Source organism: Xyrauchen texanus, chromosome 17, assembly GCF_025860055.1.
Source record: "Xyrauchen texanus isolate HMW12.3.18 chromosome 17, RBS_HiC_50CHRs, whole genome shotgun sequence".
Taxonomy (NCBI): domain Eukaryota; kingdom Metazoa; phylum Chordata; class Actinopteri; order Cypriniformes; family Catostomidae; genus Xyrauchen; species Xyrauchen texanus.
Window position 1 is genome coordinate 13651903 of NC_068292.1, and position 17631 is coordinate 13669533.

A 17631-nucleotide genomic window follows, 5' to 3' on the forward strand; every position below is an offset into this window, starting at 1 on the left:
GTTTAATCAATGCCTCTGATGTAAAAGAACTCAGATCTGGGTTTAGTTTCATGTATGTATTCATCATATGTGCCTATGTGTATAATGCATAATATATTAAACTCATAATTTTATTTGTTTTTTTTTCACATAGGGGTGGATTTAATGTCAATGAAAAATGAAAAACTGGCAATTTATTAAGAAATACTGGCAGTTTTTCTTCCTTTTTCCTTTCTTGAATTAAAAGTGTTCAAAACAAACATGTTTTCTTAGGAATATTGTTTAAATTGGTAAAGAATTTATAGTTTTTTTCTGTGTCCTCAATACAACACCCTGTTAGTCTTTTGATTTGATTAAATTAAAAAAAACACAAAAACAATGTACAAGTATGATAATATAATCACCATCCCATACAATAATAATAATAAACATAGCTGCAAGCAGCGATACTGGGGTCAAGCCATGAGCAACAAAAGAAGCTTTGTGACATGTTTTTGGTTAGAGTCTGATGAACAGTGTATGCGGAGTTAGAAAAAGAAAACTTACAATCATAAAAAAAAACAATTTATTTGAAAAATACCTAAAAATAGCTAGTTCTTAGAATTTTTGTCCAGTATGTGGCACTGTTCTGAAACTGCTGAGGTACTATATGGGCATGATGGTTATCATGCAGGAAAGCATTCAAGAGTTATAAGCCAAAATATAAATGTTCCTATCTCCTGACCAGTAGGTGGCAGTGCGCCAAAATGCTGCAGGTAACCTCAGGGCTTAATAGTGATGACACGTACCAAGTTTTGTCCCAATCCCTCAAAGCGTTGCGGAGCTACCGCCTCAAGTTAAATTTTGCACATTCTTCGTTGAATTAGTTGAAGCGCCATTCAAAAACGGTATGATTTATCAAAATTCTGTGAATGTTATTTTGTTGTGAGTTCCTCTAGATGATGCAGGCCAATTTTCATGCAAGTCAGACAAACAGTCTTGGAGGAGATCGAAAAAGTAGGTTTTCAAAACATTTTAAAATGGCAGACAGGAAGTTTGCTCGATAATGACATAATTGGTATCATTGTTCTCGGCATGAACCATGGAATCTATCAAGACCAGTCTCATGACAGTAGGCGAAAGGTGTCAATAGCTATTAGCATGTGATATGAGTGTGAAGCAATCATCTGTGTTCCACAACTGCTTTCAGGTCTTTGAATAACGTATAACGTACGAGTAATGGCAGCCGGTGGACTTTCTGGTGCTCTCCTGGGGTAAGATAGTGCCCCCCTAGGGAGTTGGTGCCCTACGCAGACTGCGTAGTCTGCTTATAGGGAGCGGCGGTACTGGATAAAGCAATGAGTAAATAGTGAAAAAAATTCAAATAATGTAATTTTGAAGAAATAGTAGCCTTGCGTTGTCACGGAATGCTTTGAAATTAGTTTAATGCTGCATCAGATTAACATTTGAATTACAAACCGACCGCAATATTTTTGGTGGTGCAGGCAAAAAGTCGCCCCATTGACGTTTTGGCATGAGAGTGTGTTGCTCTTCAAATTTCAACCCAAGCCTATTCATTATGTGTTAAAAAAGGTACTACATAGCAGGAAAGATCTAGCTATGTTTAGTGTTATTTTGGTTTGCTTGTATGTTTTTTAATTAGTCTAATATCTTATAATTTAACTTACCAACAACGCCTGGCACATCTTTGTTTTGACAGGAATCTCTCTCCACTCCGTCACCCCTTTCTGTCTGGCTTTCTTCCCATATGTCTCACTATCTCTCCCTGTCTTTCTCCCTCCCTCTTTGCCTCAACCCAGACCCTCCCTCCCGCCCTCCCACCATCCCTCTCTCTCCCTCTCTCTCTCTCCACACACACACACACACACACACACACACACACACACACACACACACACACACACACACACACACACACACACACACACTGCCTTCTCTCACTCTCACTCTGCCAGTCTGCGGTTCAACATGTTGCCTGAGCGATGCTGCGCTCCACAGTGGAAGCCATCCTGCCGGTGTACCGGCCGCGCGCCACAGCCCGAGCGTCAGTACTCAATCTGAAGAACCTGTGTGAGGAGGGGCGAGACACTCACAAACCCCAGCCTTCACCTGACAGGGAGGAAGACCACACCGGTTCCATGTGGAGGGAGGCCATGCGTAAGAGGACCTACTTGCTGGAGAGGGGCTCCCGGACAGGAGGAGATGGAACAGGAGGAGAAGGTGTGCTTGGTCGGAGACAGAGGTCGCCGGACTGGCTGTACGAGTCATATTATCGGATGAGCCAACAGCACCCACTTATTGTTTTTCTTCTACTCATTGTGATGGGAGCCTGTCTGGCTCTGCTGGCTGTCTTCTTCGCCTCTGGGCTGGTGAGTGTTTGGAGACTAGTGGGAAGGTGACTGGGGAAGAGAGCTGGGAAACAACATTGTGTTGCATTGAGGGAGAGAGGTCTGTTGTTGCTGTACACAGAAAGTGGGAAAGCAATATAAATTATATTGTTCTTTTTTCTCCATTTAAATGAAAATGAATGCATTTGGAAGACAGTGTACCTTTATCCAAAGAAACAGTGCATTTATGGTATTCATTTTTACAGTTGATGTGTTCCCTGGGGATTGAACCAACAACTTTGATGTTGTTAGTGCAATGCTCTACCAGCTGAGCTCCAGTAATAAGGTTCATATAATTGTTTAAGGGATGGTTCTGACTTCCTTCCATGGAGCACAAAGATGAGAAAGTCACCATTCACTTTCACTGTATTGAGAAAAAATGGTGACTGAGATTAACATTCGGCAATTTGTGTTCCACAAAAGAAAGTTATATGTATGTCATATAATGACACCAGTATCACGTGCAACTGAAAATGTATTTTCTGTGCTCAAAAACATCACACCTTAGAGACAATTCCAGTCAATCAGCTGTGTTTTCTTTGATTGCAGAAGCCATAAATCTTTGTTTACATTATGCTGTACGTAATCTCTCTTCAAAGCATAATTTCTGTGATTTGTGTGAAAGCCATAAAGAAGCAGCACGCAGGGTATAATCAGTGTCTGGGAGGAAAGGGAAAAAGTATATTTGTAAAATCAGTGGATTTAGTCGTGGGCAATTAAACAGAATGGATCAGAAACTATTAACCTGTCAACAATACAGCTGTTTGCATTTTTCTCTCATATTCAGTCAAGCACAGTTGGAGCAAAATTTAATTCCCTTTTAATTCAAGTCTTTTGGTTAACAAGTTCTTCTGTAATGCAGAAAATTATGTGTTAACAGTTAGCTGTGGACTTTGTGAAGTGTCTGGACCAAATGTGATTTTTCAAAAAAATAAAGTGAGGGTAAGTTATCTGTAGTAGGGAGGTTGATACATAGGGTGGTTGTCCATGGACATTTTGGTATCAACTTCCTAGATTGTATTTATGTATTTACATCAGTGTTATTTATTATTGTTGTTGTTGTTGTTATTTTCATCACTATTAATATTATTGCCATTAATACTACTACTATAACTAATATTAATATTATTCATTAATATATTAAATATAATATATCATTAATATATTATTATTATTATTATTATTAATAATTTATATTAATACTATTATTATTCATGTTTATTTATTTTTACCATGTTTAATCACTTCTTAGCTTTTCACTAGTTCACTCAGTGACAATTTTGTTTGTATTCTAGACAAACCATGTTGTCTCTAAAGTAATGAGCTAATCAAATCTGCATGAATAATATTTTCTAAAATAATTAGCTAAATTACTTTCTAAAAAGTATTCCATGTCAACAATCCATTACTGGCTTATGTTTCCGGTTAAAATTGATTTGATTTGAAGACTCTAATTCCAAAATTATTATTTTAGTAATTAAATGGGTTTTAGGCTTATTCCTTTTAAAATCAACATTAATTGATTCATTTCAAGTGTTGGAAATGTCTAAATCAGCCCTTTATGCACTGTACATACTGTAGATTGAGCAAATGCAGAAGATTAAGGGCATATGGGAACACAGGAGAAATAGAAGCCTTGTTGTTGAAGCTGCAAGTCTGAATTACATTTCTTTACAGATATCACTTGTTAATATGGTGAGACAGTTCACAAAGGCTTTCATTGATGTTCTGAGGTATTTCCATCGCTGTGTAAAAAGCAGAATTCATTTGGATAAGAAACATGAGTAGATCTCTACAAAATGCTGCCATGCCATCTGAGAATTCTGTTTGCTTTTCCCATCAAATTCAAGGCAAGAAGTGTTTCATAAATATCTGGAATCTACATGGAAATTAGAGTAGTGTGTATTTCACCCGATTAAATCAGCTCTGATGCATTGGGGAGATCAGAAAGTGAATAAGTAAGCGACATTTCACAATATGACATCAACCCCTAAACCGACACACACACACTCAATGCCTGTGCTTCTTTCTCTCTTTTCTTTTGACTGCCTGACCTAAATCTCACATCACAGTGGCTGTCAAGCCTGCCTTGGGTCTCCGTGACTCCCATGGTTGCACACATCACATTGATTGTGAAAAAAGCCTTGGAGCACACTTGCACTCTGAGGGTGATTTTTTTTTTTATGAATGCACTGTGTGAAACCCAGACAATTCACTTCCCTTATGACCTGTTTTTAATTAGCCTCTCACATCTGATAAGTGGCCACAGGGCTTGCATGCCCCCTGCCAGCTTCATGGCATTTAGTAGTGGATCAAGCTTGCGGGTTTTGGCAGTGCCAGGATGGTTCTCTGTGCTCTATGCTAAAACAAATGAGGCAGTGCCACTATGATGTCTTGATGTTATAATGGTGGACCCTCCATCCACCATGATTAAATTTCTCTGCAATTTTTATCAGGGTTTCCATATCTTACGTGTCTCTGAAAGCTGGCCGCCAACAGTTATGCATGTGTCTTTGGTAGTTTTCCTGTGGTGGTTTGGTGATGCCTTGCCTACTTTTACATTGCATTCAGTAGAAACAGTAGATCAGATGCCTGTAGGAAAATATTATTTATTTAAAAAATTATTTAAAAAGCCCGCTTTTGAAGGGTTTACCTGACATTTTAAAAACTGAAAAAGAAAAAGTAACAGATTCAGCATTAACAGTGTTTTTTCGAGCAGATAAGGAAAGGTTGTGGCTGTGAAACAGCCAGACGAGCCCCTGTCAAAATCACGCTATGCATGTCACCACGTATAACATCTAACAGCTTATATTTCCTCACACTTTTAAGTGGGTGTGGATATAATGGCTAAATGGCCTGAGCTCTGTTTTTATTTGGTGATGGCAGATAAAGGTTTAGTATTGTTCTGCAGTAATAAAATGATGGCAGCAAATGTTTTGTTAATCAGACTGTTTCTAGATGTGCATTGTGGCTGTAATAATGATGCTATTGGCTTTTCTAAGACATCATGGGCTTTTCAAACACCGAAACCATCAGAGGCGGCTGATTAGCGCTTGATAGCATTTAGACTCCTGTTTGGAGTCTCATGTATATGCTATCTCATTTTGAGAATGTTGAAGATCATTGACATTTTGGTGCACTATTGGCTACATGTAATTTAGCTCTTATTCTGCTTACCTCGTAAACACAAGAAGACTGATAAAAAAAAATCCTGTGTGCCCTTAATACCGGAAGTTGCATCATGGGCAATCAGATCAGCACTTACTAGATCAAGAATGTGCTTTACACTTTTGTGTAAAATATGCATCAGACATTTAGTGAATGTCCTACAAGCAAAGATAATATATGCAGTGTGGACTTCTACATTTAGTTTATGACTTCTTTCAATACAGAGGGAGGATAAACTGGAAAAATTCACTGATAAGTCCTCGTTTGAAGGAAGTTTGAGACACAAACTGAAAATATAAACTCTAGGTATAGAAAGGTATGAAAAGATACTGTAAAGAAAAAAGATAAAAACAGACTTCATAATTGAAAAATTAATCCAGTTCCATGTTTTGTTCTGTTTTCTTTGACATCTCTCTTTAGATCTATTTATCTTTAGACTTGCATCTGTTATACTGAAAGTCAACATTGACAACTGTCGGTTCATATTCTTGCCCACTGCTCCCCGAGGAACTGTTACATTTAGCATGAATGTGTAAAACATTTGAATTATAGACTTTAGTAAGGGTAGACACCATTAGTAATTTTTTGCATTATAGAATACAATGCTGTTAGGAATAACTAGTCTGTTTGATGGGTTGTGCTGTTTAACATCTTTGTGTTGATCGTTCAGTTGACGAAATATGAAAGGGATAGTTCATCCAAAAACCTAAATTCTCTAATCATTTACTCACCCTAATGCCATCATAGATGTATCAGTTTTTCCCTTTTTTCTGCAGTCAGTTCTGTGGGTCCATACAATGCAAGTTGATGGTGATCAGCACTTTAAAGCTACAAAAATCAAAGACAGTTGTTGCAAAATTAATCCATTTAACTCCAATCTGTTGAAACAGATCAATATTTAAGCCCTTTTCACTATAATTTTTTACTTCTGATCACTCTCCTATATGCGTCCATGAGGGGACCGAGTACACGCTGCCTTTCGCATGACTTAGGGGTGAGTAAATGGGGGCGAGTAAATGATGTCAAGCGATACAGCATCTAATTTACATAAACTCCAGAAAATGTGGGTTGTTTTAATTAAATGTGAACTAGATCATTTAGATTGAACAAGCCCATGGCAGAAATAGTAAGACAAGGATGTTAGTCAGACTTCCAACTTGGAAGCTCGTGCGGAAATCCACAGCTCTGATTTCGCCGAGATGCAGGTGCCTGACATCACAAACACATGGCAGTACCCAGGAAGATTTACAATTAAGATTTAGTTATTGATTGACATCCACTTTTCAACACATAAAGAGCATCAATGTGTCAAAGTTCCTTCATTACATAATAATAAAACTTGTTTATCAAATGGGTGCAGAGACAGGTGTGTAAAACAGTAAATTATACTAATAATGGCACCATTACGAAAAATGTTAGCATTGTATAGTATTGTTTATTCTCCACATTTCGGTTGCTTGGAGATGTCTCTTATGAGAATCGAACACTTGCTAATTGTTTTTTTCTTTATATGTCATCTTCCGGGCATCAGATACTGGAATCCCTTCATCTTACATCCGACTTTGAATGATCACGACATTATACGATCTTATCAAGATCTTTTACCTATTCTCTTAGCCAGAGATCTGATGTTTGCGATACCTCATAGTCTGCCACGATGCAATTTCAATCTGATTCGATTTGATTTAGGGGCCTGCAAATGATATTCCGATATTATGTGCCTATTTTATACACTCAATGACATTTATTATCTCACAAATTTAACCAAAATATAATTTGAATATTTTATTGAGTTCTCGGAAAAGTGCAAATTCAGTATCCACATTGGGACATTCACAACAAAATATGATACCTCAGTTGTTGAAAAAAAAAATTATACAGATGTGAATAAACAATAGAAAAAATAAAGTCTCACACACACAAGTGATCATCATGAGGTAAACACTAAAGGGACAATTTTTCTTTCAATCCAAAATACTTATATACCCAGGAATTGTTTCTGACAGGAGAGTATGTGCTATTTGTGTTTTATCTTGGCTACAACTTCCACAGTTTTAATGAAAAATTCAGTTTTTTGTGATAAATGTTAGTAAGGGTGTTGATGTGTAGATGTGAAAAGTCTTGTAATTGATGCTGGTGCAGAATAGGTGTTTTCTCTTTCCCTCATCAGCACTGTTCAGAATGTCGGGGCTGTCTAGCCGTTTGAAATGGTTGAATTGCTTCATAGTGCGTAAAAGTAGAAAATTATAATGTAGAATTCAAGTGTGTCGCATAAGCCATGATATTGAGGGAAACCCAATTTAATCGCACGTGAGCCGCTCTGTGCTAACACTAACCCTGCGCACAAGGATAGAGCAGAGTGGAACTTGAGGAGTCTCTTGGGTTTAATTGTTGGTCTTACATTTCTAGACTCATGAAAACTAAGAAAAGCCATTGCCAAAGATGCACTGCAAATACTAATAGTTATCTGAAATAAAGAAATTGTTGACTCAACTTAAGCTCTATTTTTTACTATTCTTACTAGTTACTAGTAAATAAGTTACCTGTGTGAAATACCCATATGCACTTGCACTTGAATAAATGATGTATGTTTGATCATGACAAGAGAACTTATGGAGAAATGTAATAATTGTTATTAGAAAATTAGTATAGTTTTAATTCTTGTGACAATTGTAGTTGTTTTGTTGAAGCTGGTTGATAGTTGTGATTTATGTGAAGTCACCATTAGGGTGATAAGTGTTACCTCTCATGTTACTTAAAATTAAATTAACTACAGTCCCTTCATGCATGCAAAGTTTGGTGAGTTTTTACAATAGATATAAGAAATTAGAGCTGTTTAAAAATGTGGCTTCCCTGTATTCCTAAAAACCCTGAAATTCACATGAAAGGTTTACATGTGTTAATGTGTATTTAAACTCAACTAATAATGGCCACCTATACTGATAAAGGACAGGGCAGTCATTGTAGACGTCATGGGCTGGTAACTTACTGACCCAAATAAATGCTTTTAACTCACAGCTGTAGCCCTGCAAAAACACTTAGAAAACGTTATTAGAACACATGGGAAAACGAACCTAATGTTGTGCAGTCAATAAGGTCTGTGCTATATAGATATCTATCTAAAACAAACTTGGGTCATTAAAGCCTGTGCTGTGCAGCCAATAAAGTCTACTTAGTGCAAACAGTGTATAGATATTTACCACAATTTGTCTTAGTGCACCTTACTCAGTTGAATCAATATGGTCTTCGTGAAATACGCTCAAGGCACACACTGATTACTTACCTAGAACTAGGCTTCTTCTACCAATATAATAGTCTCTCGTATGGAAGCCAAATATTCACAGAATCAGTAAAAAATGGCTTATTGCCAAGCAAGAACTAGGCTATATTTGTTTTGAGGAAGTGCAATTATATGGGTGAAAGACTGAATTACATTTACAAGGAGACATAGAGAGAGAATTCACAAGAAATAGCTGTAAAAAGATGTAGATGCACAACCATTTACAAATTAAGTACTCTTTAATTATTTTGCTTTCCCGATAACAATGCCAAAGATAAGATAAAAGCATGACAGCACTTAAAGAGTGGCGTATGTCTGAATAATTAAAAATGATTACACAGTTTTTTTGTAGGAGGCTTCATGCATTGTGATTAATGTTATGGTTATTAAACAAATGTATTGAAAACAAATCTGGAAATGACAATATTGTGGGTCACACTTTATTTTACAGTATTCATGTTTCTGTGTATTCTAATGATAAAACATCCAGTACATGGCTACATACACACTGCAACATTTTGGAAGAGACAGCTGCATTTAAAAGTGAGAGTGAATCCCCTAAATTATTGTTTTATTATTTAAATCACTCCTGAAATTTTAGTGGTTGACATTTTGATAACCACAGCAACATTTTGGCATCTCATGGCTTCAAATAAGAAACATGGATGCCAACAGTATACTATTTTTAGCAAAGTATTTGCGGCTGGAGAAGCATTGTTTTTGTTCATTTTTATTAACGCTGTAATGCGTAATGAAGGCTCAGGCAAGTTGGGATCCATCTGCGGTTGTTTATTATAGACAGAAACGCAAGTCGTACAGGCAAGGATCAGAGCAGGTAAACAGAGACTGTAGCAGGCAGGCAGAAGAGTAACTAGAACGGGCAGAGGTCTGGGCAGGCAGCAAACAAACGTGGTACGGAACAGGCAAGAGATAAACAAGGCAGGCAGCAAACTGGCAGGGTCTAAACAACAGGCTGGATCGGAACACAGAATAACAGGTCAAGGTAAACAGAGAGAGTAACTTGCTTGGTAGTGTCGCAGGAGCAAACAAGACTTCGCAATGAATGCATGAACTGAGTGGCTTTAACTAGAGCGTGGGAAACAGGGAACAGCTGTAGAGTAATCAGACCTAGGTATGCGGGTTTATTGGGAAATGTAGTTCTAGCGATCAATACTCCGGTGAATCAGATCTCCGATGACTGGAGAGGGAGGCGCTCTCTGTGTTCGTGACATAATGTGTATACAGAACAGGATAACAGAAAAGCTCTGGGTTCAACACAAGTTAATCTCTATCGATAGCATTTGTGGCATAATGTTGTTTAGTACAAAAAATTATATGGAATCGTTTATAAAAAAGAAAAATGGAAGTGAATGGGCCAGTGTGAAAACAAATAAAGCTGTGTGAATTATACAGTATTTAATACATGATTTTGAAAGCCAGGCATTATATGTTTAAAATACACCCTGTAATAAAAGTACAGCATAACATAAATATCACATGACTGAAGGAATAGTTCACCCCAAAATTGTAATCATTATTTACTCACCCTCATGCCATGCCATCCCAGATGTGTATGAATTTCTTTCATCTGCTGAACTCAAATGAAGAGTGAATATCAAATTAAATTCCTCTATTTTGGTCCATACAATGCAAGTAAATGGGTGCCAAAATTTTGAAGCTCCAAAATCATATAAGTCAGCATTAAAGCAATCCATAAGATTCCAGTGGTTAAATCAATATCTGCGGAAGCGAATAACTCCTTTGGGTGAGAAACAGGTCAATATTTAAGTACTTTTGTTTACTATAAATTCTCCTCCCTGTTCAGTCAATCTCTACTTCAACTTCAACTTTCACATTCTTCTTGTGATTTTGGTGATTTGCATTATTAATGCATATTAACCCTACTGGGCAGTGAGAAGAATTTCTAGCAAAAAAACCTACCTATCATATCACTTCTGAAGATATGGATTAAACCACTGGAGTCATATGGATTACTTTAATACTGCCTTTATGTGCTTTTTGGAGCATGACAATTTTGGCACCCATTCATATGCATCGTATGGACAGACAGAGCTGAAATATTCTTCTAAAAATCATAATTTGTGTTCTGCAGAAGAAAGAAAGTCATGCACATCTGGGATGGCATGAGTAATCTATGATTACGTGACAATGTTTATGTCTTGTGGCTATAATTTTAACAGTATTTACTTTAATGTTTATGCACAGTACTGGCCTCTATTCACCTCCATTGTATGTGCCTACTGTCACCAAGATTTCAGATTTTTATATTTTATTATAATTCTTTTTAATTAGTCAAAATATTTTTTGGTTGTATTTATCAATGTGCAATTATATATTATACTGTCGTATATTATATTAAATGCTGTCGATTGAGCTATTGAACCTGGAACAATCTTTAAGCAGTCAAAGGCAGGGTGACAACCATATTTATAGGGGCAGTGTGTACGTGGCCAATGTATAAATCTTTTATGAAACTTATTACAAGTACACATAGTCTCCCTGAATAGGTCAAGGTTCAGGCCCCTAATTAGACGGCAGAAGCCATGGGGGTCAGGGTTGATTGGCAGTCTCTAGTTTATCAGATAAACTATTATCCAGTGGCTGACATGCAGGAGCAGTTAAAGGTCTTTTTTGTAACTCTGCGTTCTCTCCGCAGGATATCCAGGATCACGTCGCCTTTGTAATCACTGTCCCCACTGCGCTGGCTATTTTCCTCTCTATCTTTGTTCTGGTCTGCATCGAGTCCATCTTCAAGAAGTTGCTCCGTGTTTTTGCCTTGGTGATCTGGGCCTGCCTGGTTGCCATGGGATACCTCTTTATGTTTTTTGGAGGCATCATCTGTCCCTGGGATCAGGTAAGACGAGTGTGTTATTGGCCCCCTAAGGTTGTTTTCATTCATGGGCCTTTTACCTGATATATCTCAGATGATAGTATGCATGAGAAGCAGTGGGAGAGAGTAACATGAGAGGGACTAAGGTGAAGAATAGCATACTACTTCAGTCAAAGATGCAGCTGTATGTATGGGACACCCTCACATCCCCAGATGAGCCAATTAAATTCTGGTTTGATTTTCCTGATCTTCAAATTCCACTTTGATTTTCCAAATCAAAATCAAGTTGTTTGTTGGACTGTAATGACAGCACAGGAGCCACATGTTAAGAGTCATACTGTATGTACAGTTGTACGTTTTTTTATATATATAATGCTCCACAGACACTGGAATTTACAATGGAATCGCATTGCAAAAAAACAAAAGATGTCTTCATCCATGTATTTTTATTCAAATTTTAGGATGTTGCATAAAAAATGCTGAATAGAAACGCCAAGATGTGAATAAAATCTCCAAACTGCAAATATAAATGTATATGCTCGCTTAAGGTGGATACATGTTTTTATACAATATACCTGCACTTAAATTACGATGGAAACACATACTGAATATATAAAATGTATATGATATATGATCATCATTATATGATATTTAATCATCATTGTACGATATTTGATGTGGCTGTGCATCAAATATTTCCAATGACTGCGGTGACAAGCCATGTAAATACATAATTTGCGCAGAGATCATAATCAATATATTCGCATAGCATCCCAAAAGTTGCTCTGGTTATTCTGAAATGCCAAATTTTGTCATCAAAATGATTGGCTTCTTTTCCTTCCCAGAGATGTTTGACATGCTATTGCTCCCAGACATTCACAATTTATTCCATTTACTAAAAGAGTCACAGTGGCTTCAACTTCCATTTTCATTCTGTTTTGCACCAATTTCCCCAAAAGTGACACATTTGTTCTCTTTAACGTGTGATGGAAACACTGCTTTATTCGCAAATTCTGATTTTGCACTTAAATTAAATTCACAAATTGTATGGAAACTTATCTCATGTATCATATGCTTGGAAGTCTATTGCTGATGGCACAGCTGACAGAAAACAAGACACATTATTGCCATGGAAGATCTAATGTGGCATTTACTTTACATAGAAGCAAAAAAGCTGATACTAGGGTCAGAGCTGGCATATGCAACCCTACATCTTTAAACAGAATTCAGAGTGGCTCAGGGCCACCTTAACTTGGAAATGTAGCATTTGCCAAGTCATCTACTTTCCTGATCATAAACTTAAACCTAACCCTACCTCAACCCTTACCCTAAATCCTAACCCTACCCCTAATCCTACCCTCTAAATCTACCCGTACCTCAACCTCAGCAAATGTGAATCTTGTGAGAATTTTGCAGAACAACTGTAGTAATGCAGTAAATACATTGTATTTTATGTATTTAAATGGTAGCACATATTAGTTAAATACATCTAATTTAAAGTGGAACCAACATTTTTAAACTAATACAGCTATTCTGTTGAATAATCTTGAATTGTTTTTTCAACCTATACATAGGTTATCTTTTTCTAAATAAAATTTTTTGAGTTATTGGTCTGTCCAAATGTATGACAGAATATGATCCTGTTAAAAACATGTTACAACAAAGGTGTTAAAACTGGCATGCATTTTACAGGCTTCTACTATAAAATGTGAAATATACAGCTCTCTCCTCCCTCTTTAAATATGAATATAGTACACAAATTATGTGTGTGTTCTACTCCCATGGCAGCTCAGCCACATGCATGTTTAACCTGTGAGTCCAGTGAGGATTATTGCGTTCAACATTAATCAAAATGCTGCAAATATGTGACTAGACCTGGGAATTCACAGAGTAATCAGAAGCATGGCTATTCTGCACTTTTCTATTAGGGAGGAATAATTTACTTCTCAAAGAAAAAAAAAACCAGTTGCCAGATTGTCAAGTAAAAGGGAATAAAAACTTACTGGATAGAGAATATAAGCAGCTAATGACTTGGCATGTTAAAATAAGACTTGGTGTTTGTCACTGACATATTGTATCTCTGGAGTGGGCGGCATCTGGTGAAAGACAAACAAGGCTAATGTCAGACGTGTAAGAAGGGATGACTTCCTGTGTTAGTCAATATCTCTGCATGGCTCCAGATTAAGGGGCCTATGTGGAGGCTTTGTTGAGTCGCTGAGACAACCCAGGTTTTTTCTTTTTACAACCTCATGGTGGGTCCATGCAGCAAGTTGAGCCTGTAGCTAATCATATATTTTTTTTGTATTATTTGTTTGCTTTAATTTTAGTAAGAAATGACTTGATAACAATTAATTAAGAGAAAGCCTACAAATTATCAATATTATCTATTATACAACAGCTCTGGTCCTGTGAATTGATTGGACATTCTTTAGTATAATATTGCACTGCATGGTGTGCTTAAATGTTTGTATTATGCTGCACTCTTGCTTGTGTGATATTTCTTCAATAAATGTTGTTTTTGCTCTTCTTTGAGACATTATTGGAAAGCTTTTTCTATGGTGAGACCATGGTGAAACCACTTTTCCATTCTTTTCCTTAGTTTTACTTTCTTAATTTGCTGTGAACCCTCTCCTCCAATAGCAAAAAGTCCAATATAAACATATATTTTTATACTTTTATCAATAATAGATCCAGCTATCATTGTACATTTCATTTCAGAGAATACAGAAAAAAAATTGATTTATAAAATGGTATGTGAACAGGAGATTCAATTTGTTGCATATTTTGGCCAATCGTGTGGAAAATGTGAATGAGTTCTGTTGCAGCACTTAGCTTTTTGTCACAGACCACATTCTTCTTTCAAAATAGTACCCATGTCTAATATTAAGGAAATTAAACTAAACAACTAATATACTGTATTTAAACAGAGAGAAGAATTATTCATGGTTATTTATGCTAAAATGCACTAGAACTATTCTCACCCTATCTGCGGTTTTCATGTTTCTGATTTTATCTAGTATAGAGTGTTAAGTACAATTGTATAAATACAAAAATAAACATAATTATAATAATTGAAAAATAAACCATGACCTATTGATAGCTTAAAACAAATCTAATACATTTTGTTGCAGAAAATGGCTACAACAGTTATCGTGATAAGGGACATACAGTAATTTCATGTTCCACTATATTTTCAGAGTTTGGATTAACTTTATTACCAACTGCTAGTGGAATCTCCAAACTGCACATTTTAGAAATACATTTAGACTTTGCTCTGAAAAACACCCACAGATAACGCTAACACACCCACCCACCCCCACTTGTGCTTTGAGCTACCACAAAATTTGCGCTTAGAATTAGCGCTATCAAGAACATAGAATAAGATGTAGTAGTGCTGTGCTTTGTGCACTCACGAAATAGAGCCCTACAAGTTCATAAACACCTAGTCCTGTTCCTCACACAATGCTGTCTTCTGACATCGAAACACTTTTACAATAGTGCATGACTTTTAAGGCGATACATTTTAATGTTTGCATTATATTACTAACAGCATTTACAAGCTTGTTCAAATGTGATCAGATTATACGGTGGCTCATTTGATGCAAAGGGCCGAGGAAGGAGTCCTGAAGGGCAAGCGACTTGATATATAAATCAAAAGTGTCATAGAAGCATTTTTTATCTCACATTTGCTTTCATAACACTATCTAGGTTTAGATTCAAGGTTTAGGTCAGGGAAATGGATTTAAAACTGGAAAGAGCATTAAAAACCTTAGAAAATGTAGATTTATTAACAAGGTTTGGGAGGAGCAAGTTCATTTAATCTGACCAGTCACACAGCCAGAGTTAGAGTTTATAAACAGCTGCTTAACTCTATGTAGCACTAGAGAGTTTCCTGCATGGAGAGTTTCCGACAATCGGCCCCACAACTTGCCCGTGAACAGACCCATACATGTGACTCGGAACATTGGATTGCAACTCTGCTGCAAAGCATTTGCCTTCATCAAAACATCTCTTCCGTCTCTTCCGTCTCTTCCGTCTAAATCATCTCGTTTTAGGAGAAGCTCCCTCAGCAGCTCATTCGTTTCACAGCAATGACTACTAACACCTTAAGTGCTACTTTTACTCTGTCTTTCCTCCTAATTTCTGTTCGCCGGAACAGTTCATTGCGTGAAGCTGCTTCCACAACTGGCTGCTTCAACACTGTACATATGTGAAACAGCGCTCTACGACTGTTCATGTGCTTTCATCTAAACTCTCCACCAGGAGTGGCCCATTCACGTGAAGCTGCTTCAGCAAACTGGCTACTTCAATTCCTCATACATGTGAAACAGCTCCCTGCGTCTGTTCATATGTTCTGCTTTTCACCTGCAGCAGTCCGTTGCGAGAGCTTGGCTCCGTGAACGGGTGCTGCTCCAGCTTCACATTATTCAAGCTCTATTACAGCTCTATTTGTACACTTTGTAATTCAACCATCATGTCAATGCTCCCCAGTGTTACAATCAGGTTCTCCTGCACAGGTGATTCCTGTGAGCCTCATTACCTAGCTGCGCAGCTTGTTCAGGGCGTGATCCATTCGACTGATACTATAATTACAACTTCTTTTCAGACCAACGCAGACATTTTAACACGAGTTATACAAAGCCTCTGTCCGAACAAACACGAGCCAAACTTCCACTCATCTCTACAGTATAACATCACTTTCCCTCCTCTGGTGAGGACAAGGTAAAATCAACCTATCATTTTATTTTACAGACAGTCTTCTCTACTTCTCTACATAACCATTGGATTCAAACTTTTATTTACAAGCTTGAATTTAATTTCTGCATGATTTTAAAAGCGTTCAACAATCTGTCATAATTTTACACTCCACCCAAGTTTAAAGTAACCGGTTTATTTGACGCATTTAAAGTAACTGTTTTATTTGATTCAGCTTGGCACCTTGCTTTACACTCCAATATTTCAGTTTTTCTGTAGAATTTATTACAAGTCATCAGTATAACACACTACTGAAAACGGTGCTCTTATAGTATCTATTGAATCCAAATCTAAGTCACAAACTCCTACGATTTAATTTGTTCTCCTCAAACGAGACAAGTCACCCCATGCCAATAATATAGAGTCATGAAAATACTCACATTACGTTGGAAAACGATCTACAAAGTTCCAAACTACGTTTACTACGTTACCATAATTTTTATTGGCTCAACACATCCCTAAGAAGCACAGATGTGCTGTCCAGGTTACACAACTGCGGAATCTTTTGGGCCGTGGGACTAAACCTCCCACTACACAGCAAACAGTGCAATACGCCATCAATGCTCCACAACTGTGCCATCTTTAGGGCTATATACATACACTATACACACTTAGTGATCAGCACATTTGGACTGGACAGCTCCCATAATGAAGCACTTAAGTTCTACTTTATAACAAGCAATCTACGTGCCGGTTTGTGAAAAAGGTGCTACCCATCGTAAAATAACGAGTGGCATAAGTTAAGATAATCATTAAAGTTTAATCAACCCAGCCATGGACTAAAACCACAAAACAGAAACATTTTGATTTCATGGGGTCTGGGGAGTTCTGAAAAACACCAACTGTCTTCCTGATCCTGTCAGTTTTATTTTGCGTTGATGGAGTTAATAGTATCAAAGTTTCACTTAAATGCACACTGTAATTCCTAATTACACGCAAAATGCACAAATATTTTACACACGTATTTGTAAGCTCACAATATAATAAAAAAATGCATTTATGTAGTTTATCCAACTGTTATAACCTGTAAATGCACATATAAATGATGAGCCGTTGGCATTTGTACTATTCAAAATACATGTTGATGCACTTTAATTTGCATTTCAAATAACTTTAGGCTATTCATGCCACTCTATTGTACTTTTGGACTGTGCAATTTCATGTAATATATATATTAATTTCACACCAGGAAGAAGATAACAGCCCAAAAA

The 17631-nt window shown here is 37.0% G+C and overlaps 1 protein-coding gene across 1 annotated transcript in view; it reads left to right on the forward strand.

Annotated features, from left to right (window-relative positions):
* Nucleotides 1–1941: 1941 nt before the first annotated feature.
* The window catches only part of LOC127657955 (adenylate cyclase type 2-like), a 205450-nt gene continuing 189760 nt past the window's right edge, over nucleotides 1942–17631 (forward strand). The window contains exons 1-2 of the mRNA XM_052146987.1: nucleotides 1942–2348; nucleotides 11492–11689. Coding sequence (XP_052002947.1) covers nucleotides 1962–2348; nucleotides 11492–11689 — 585 coding nt within the window. The 5' untranslated portion in view covers nucleotides 1942–1961. The remainder of the gene's footprint in view (nucleotides 2349–11491; nucleotides 11690–17631) is intronic.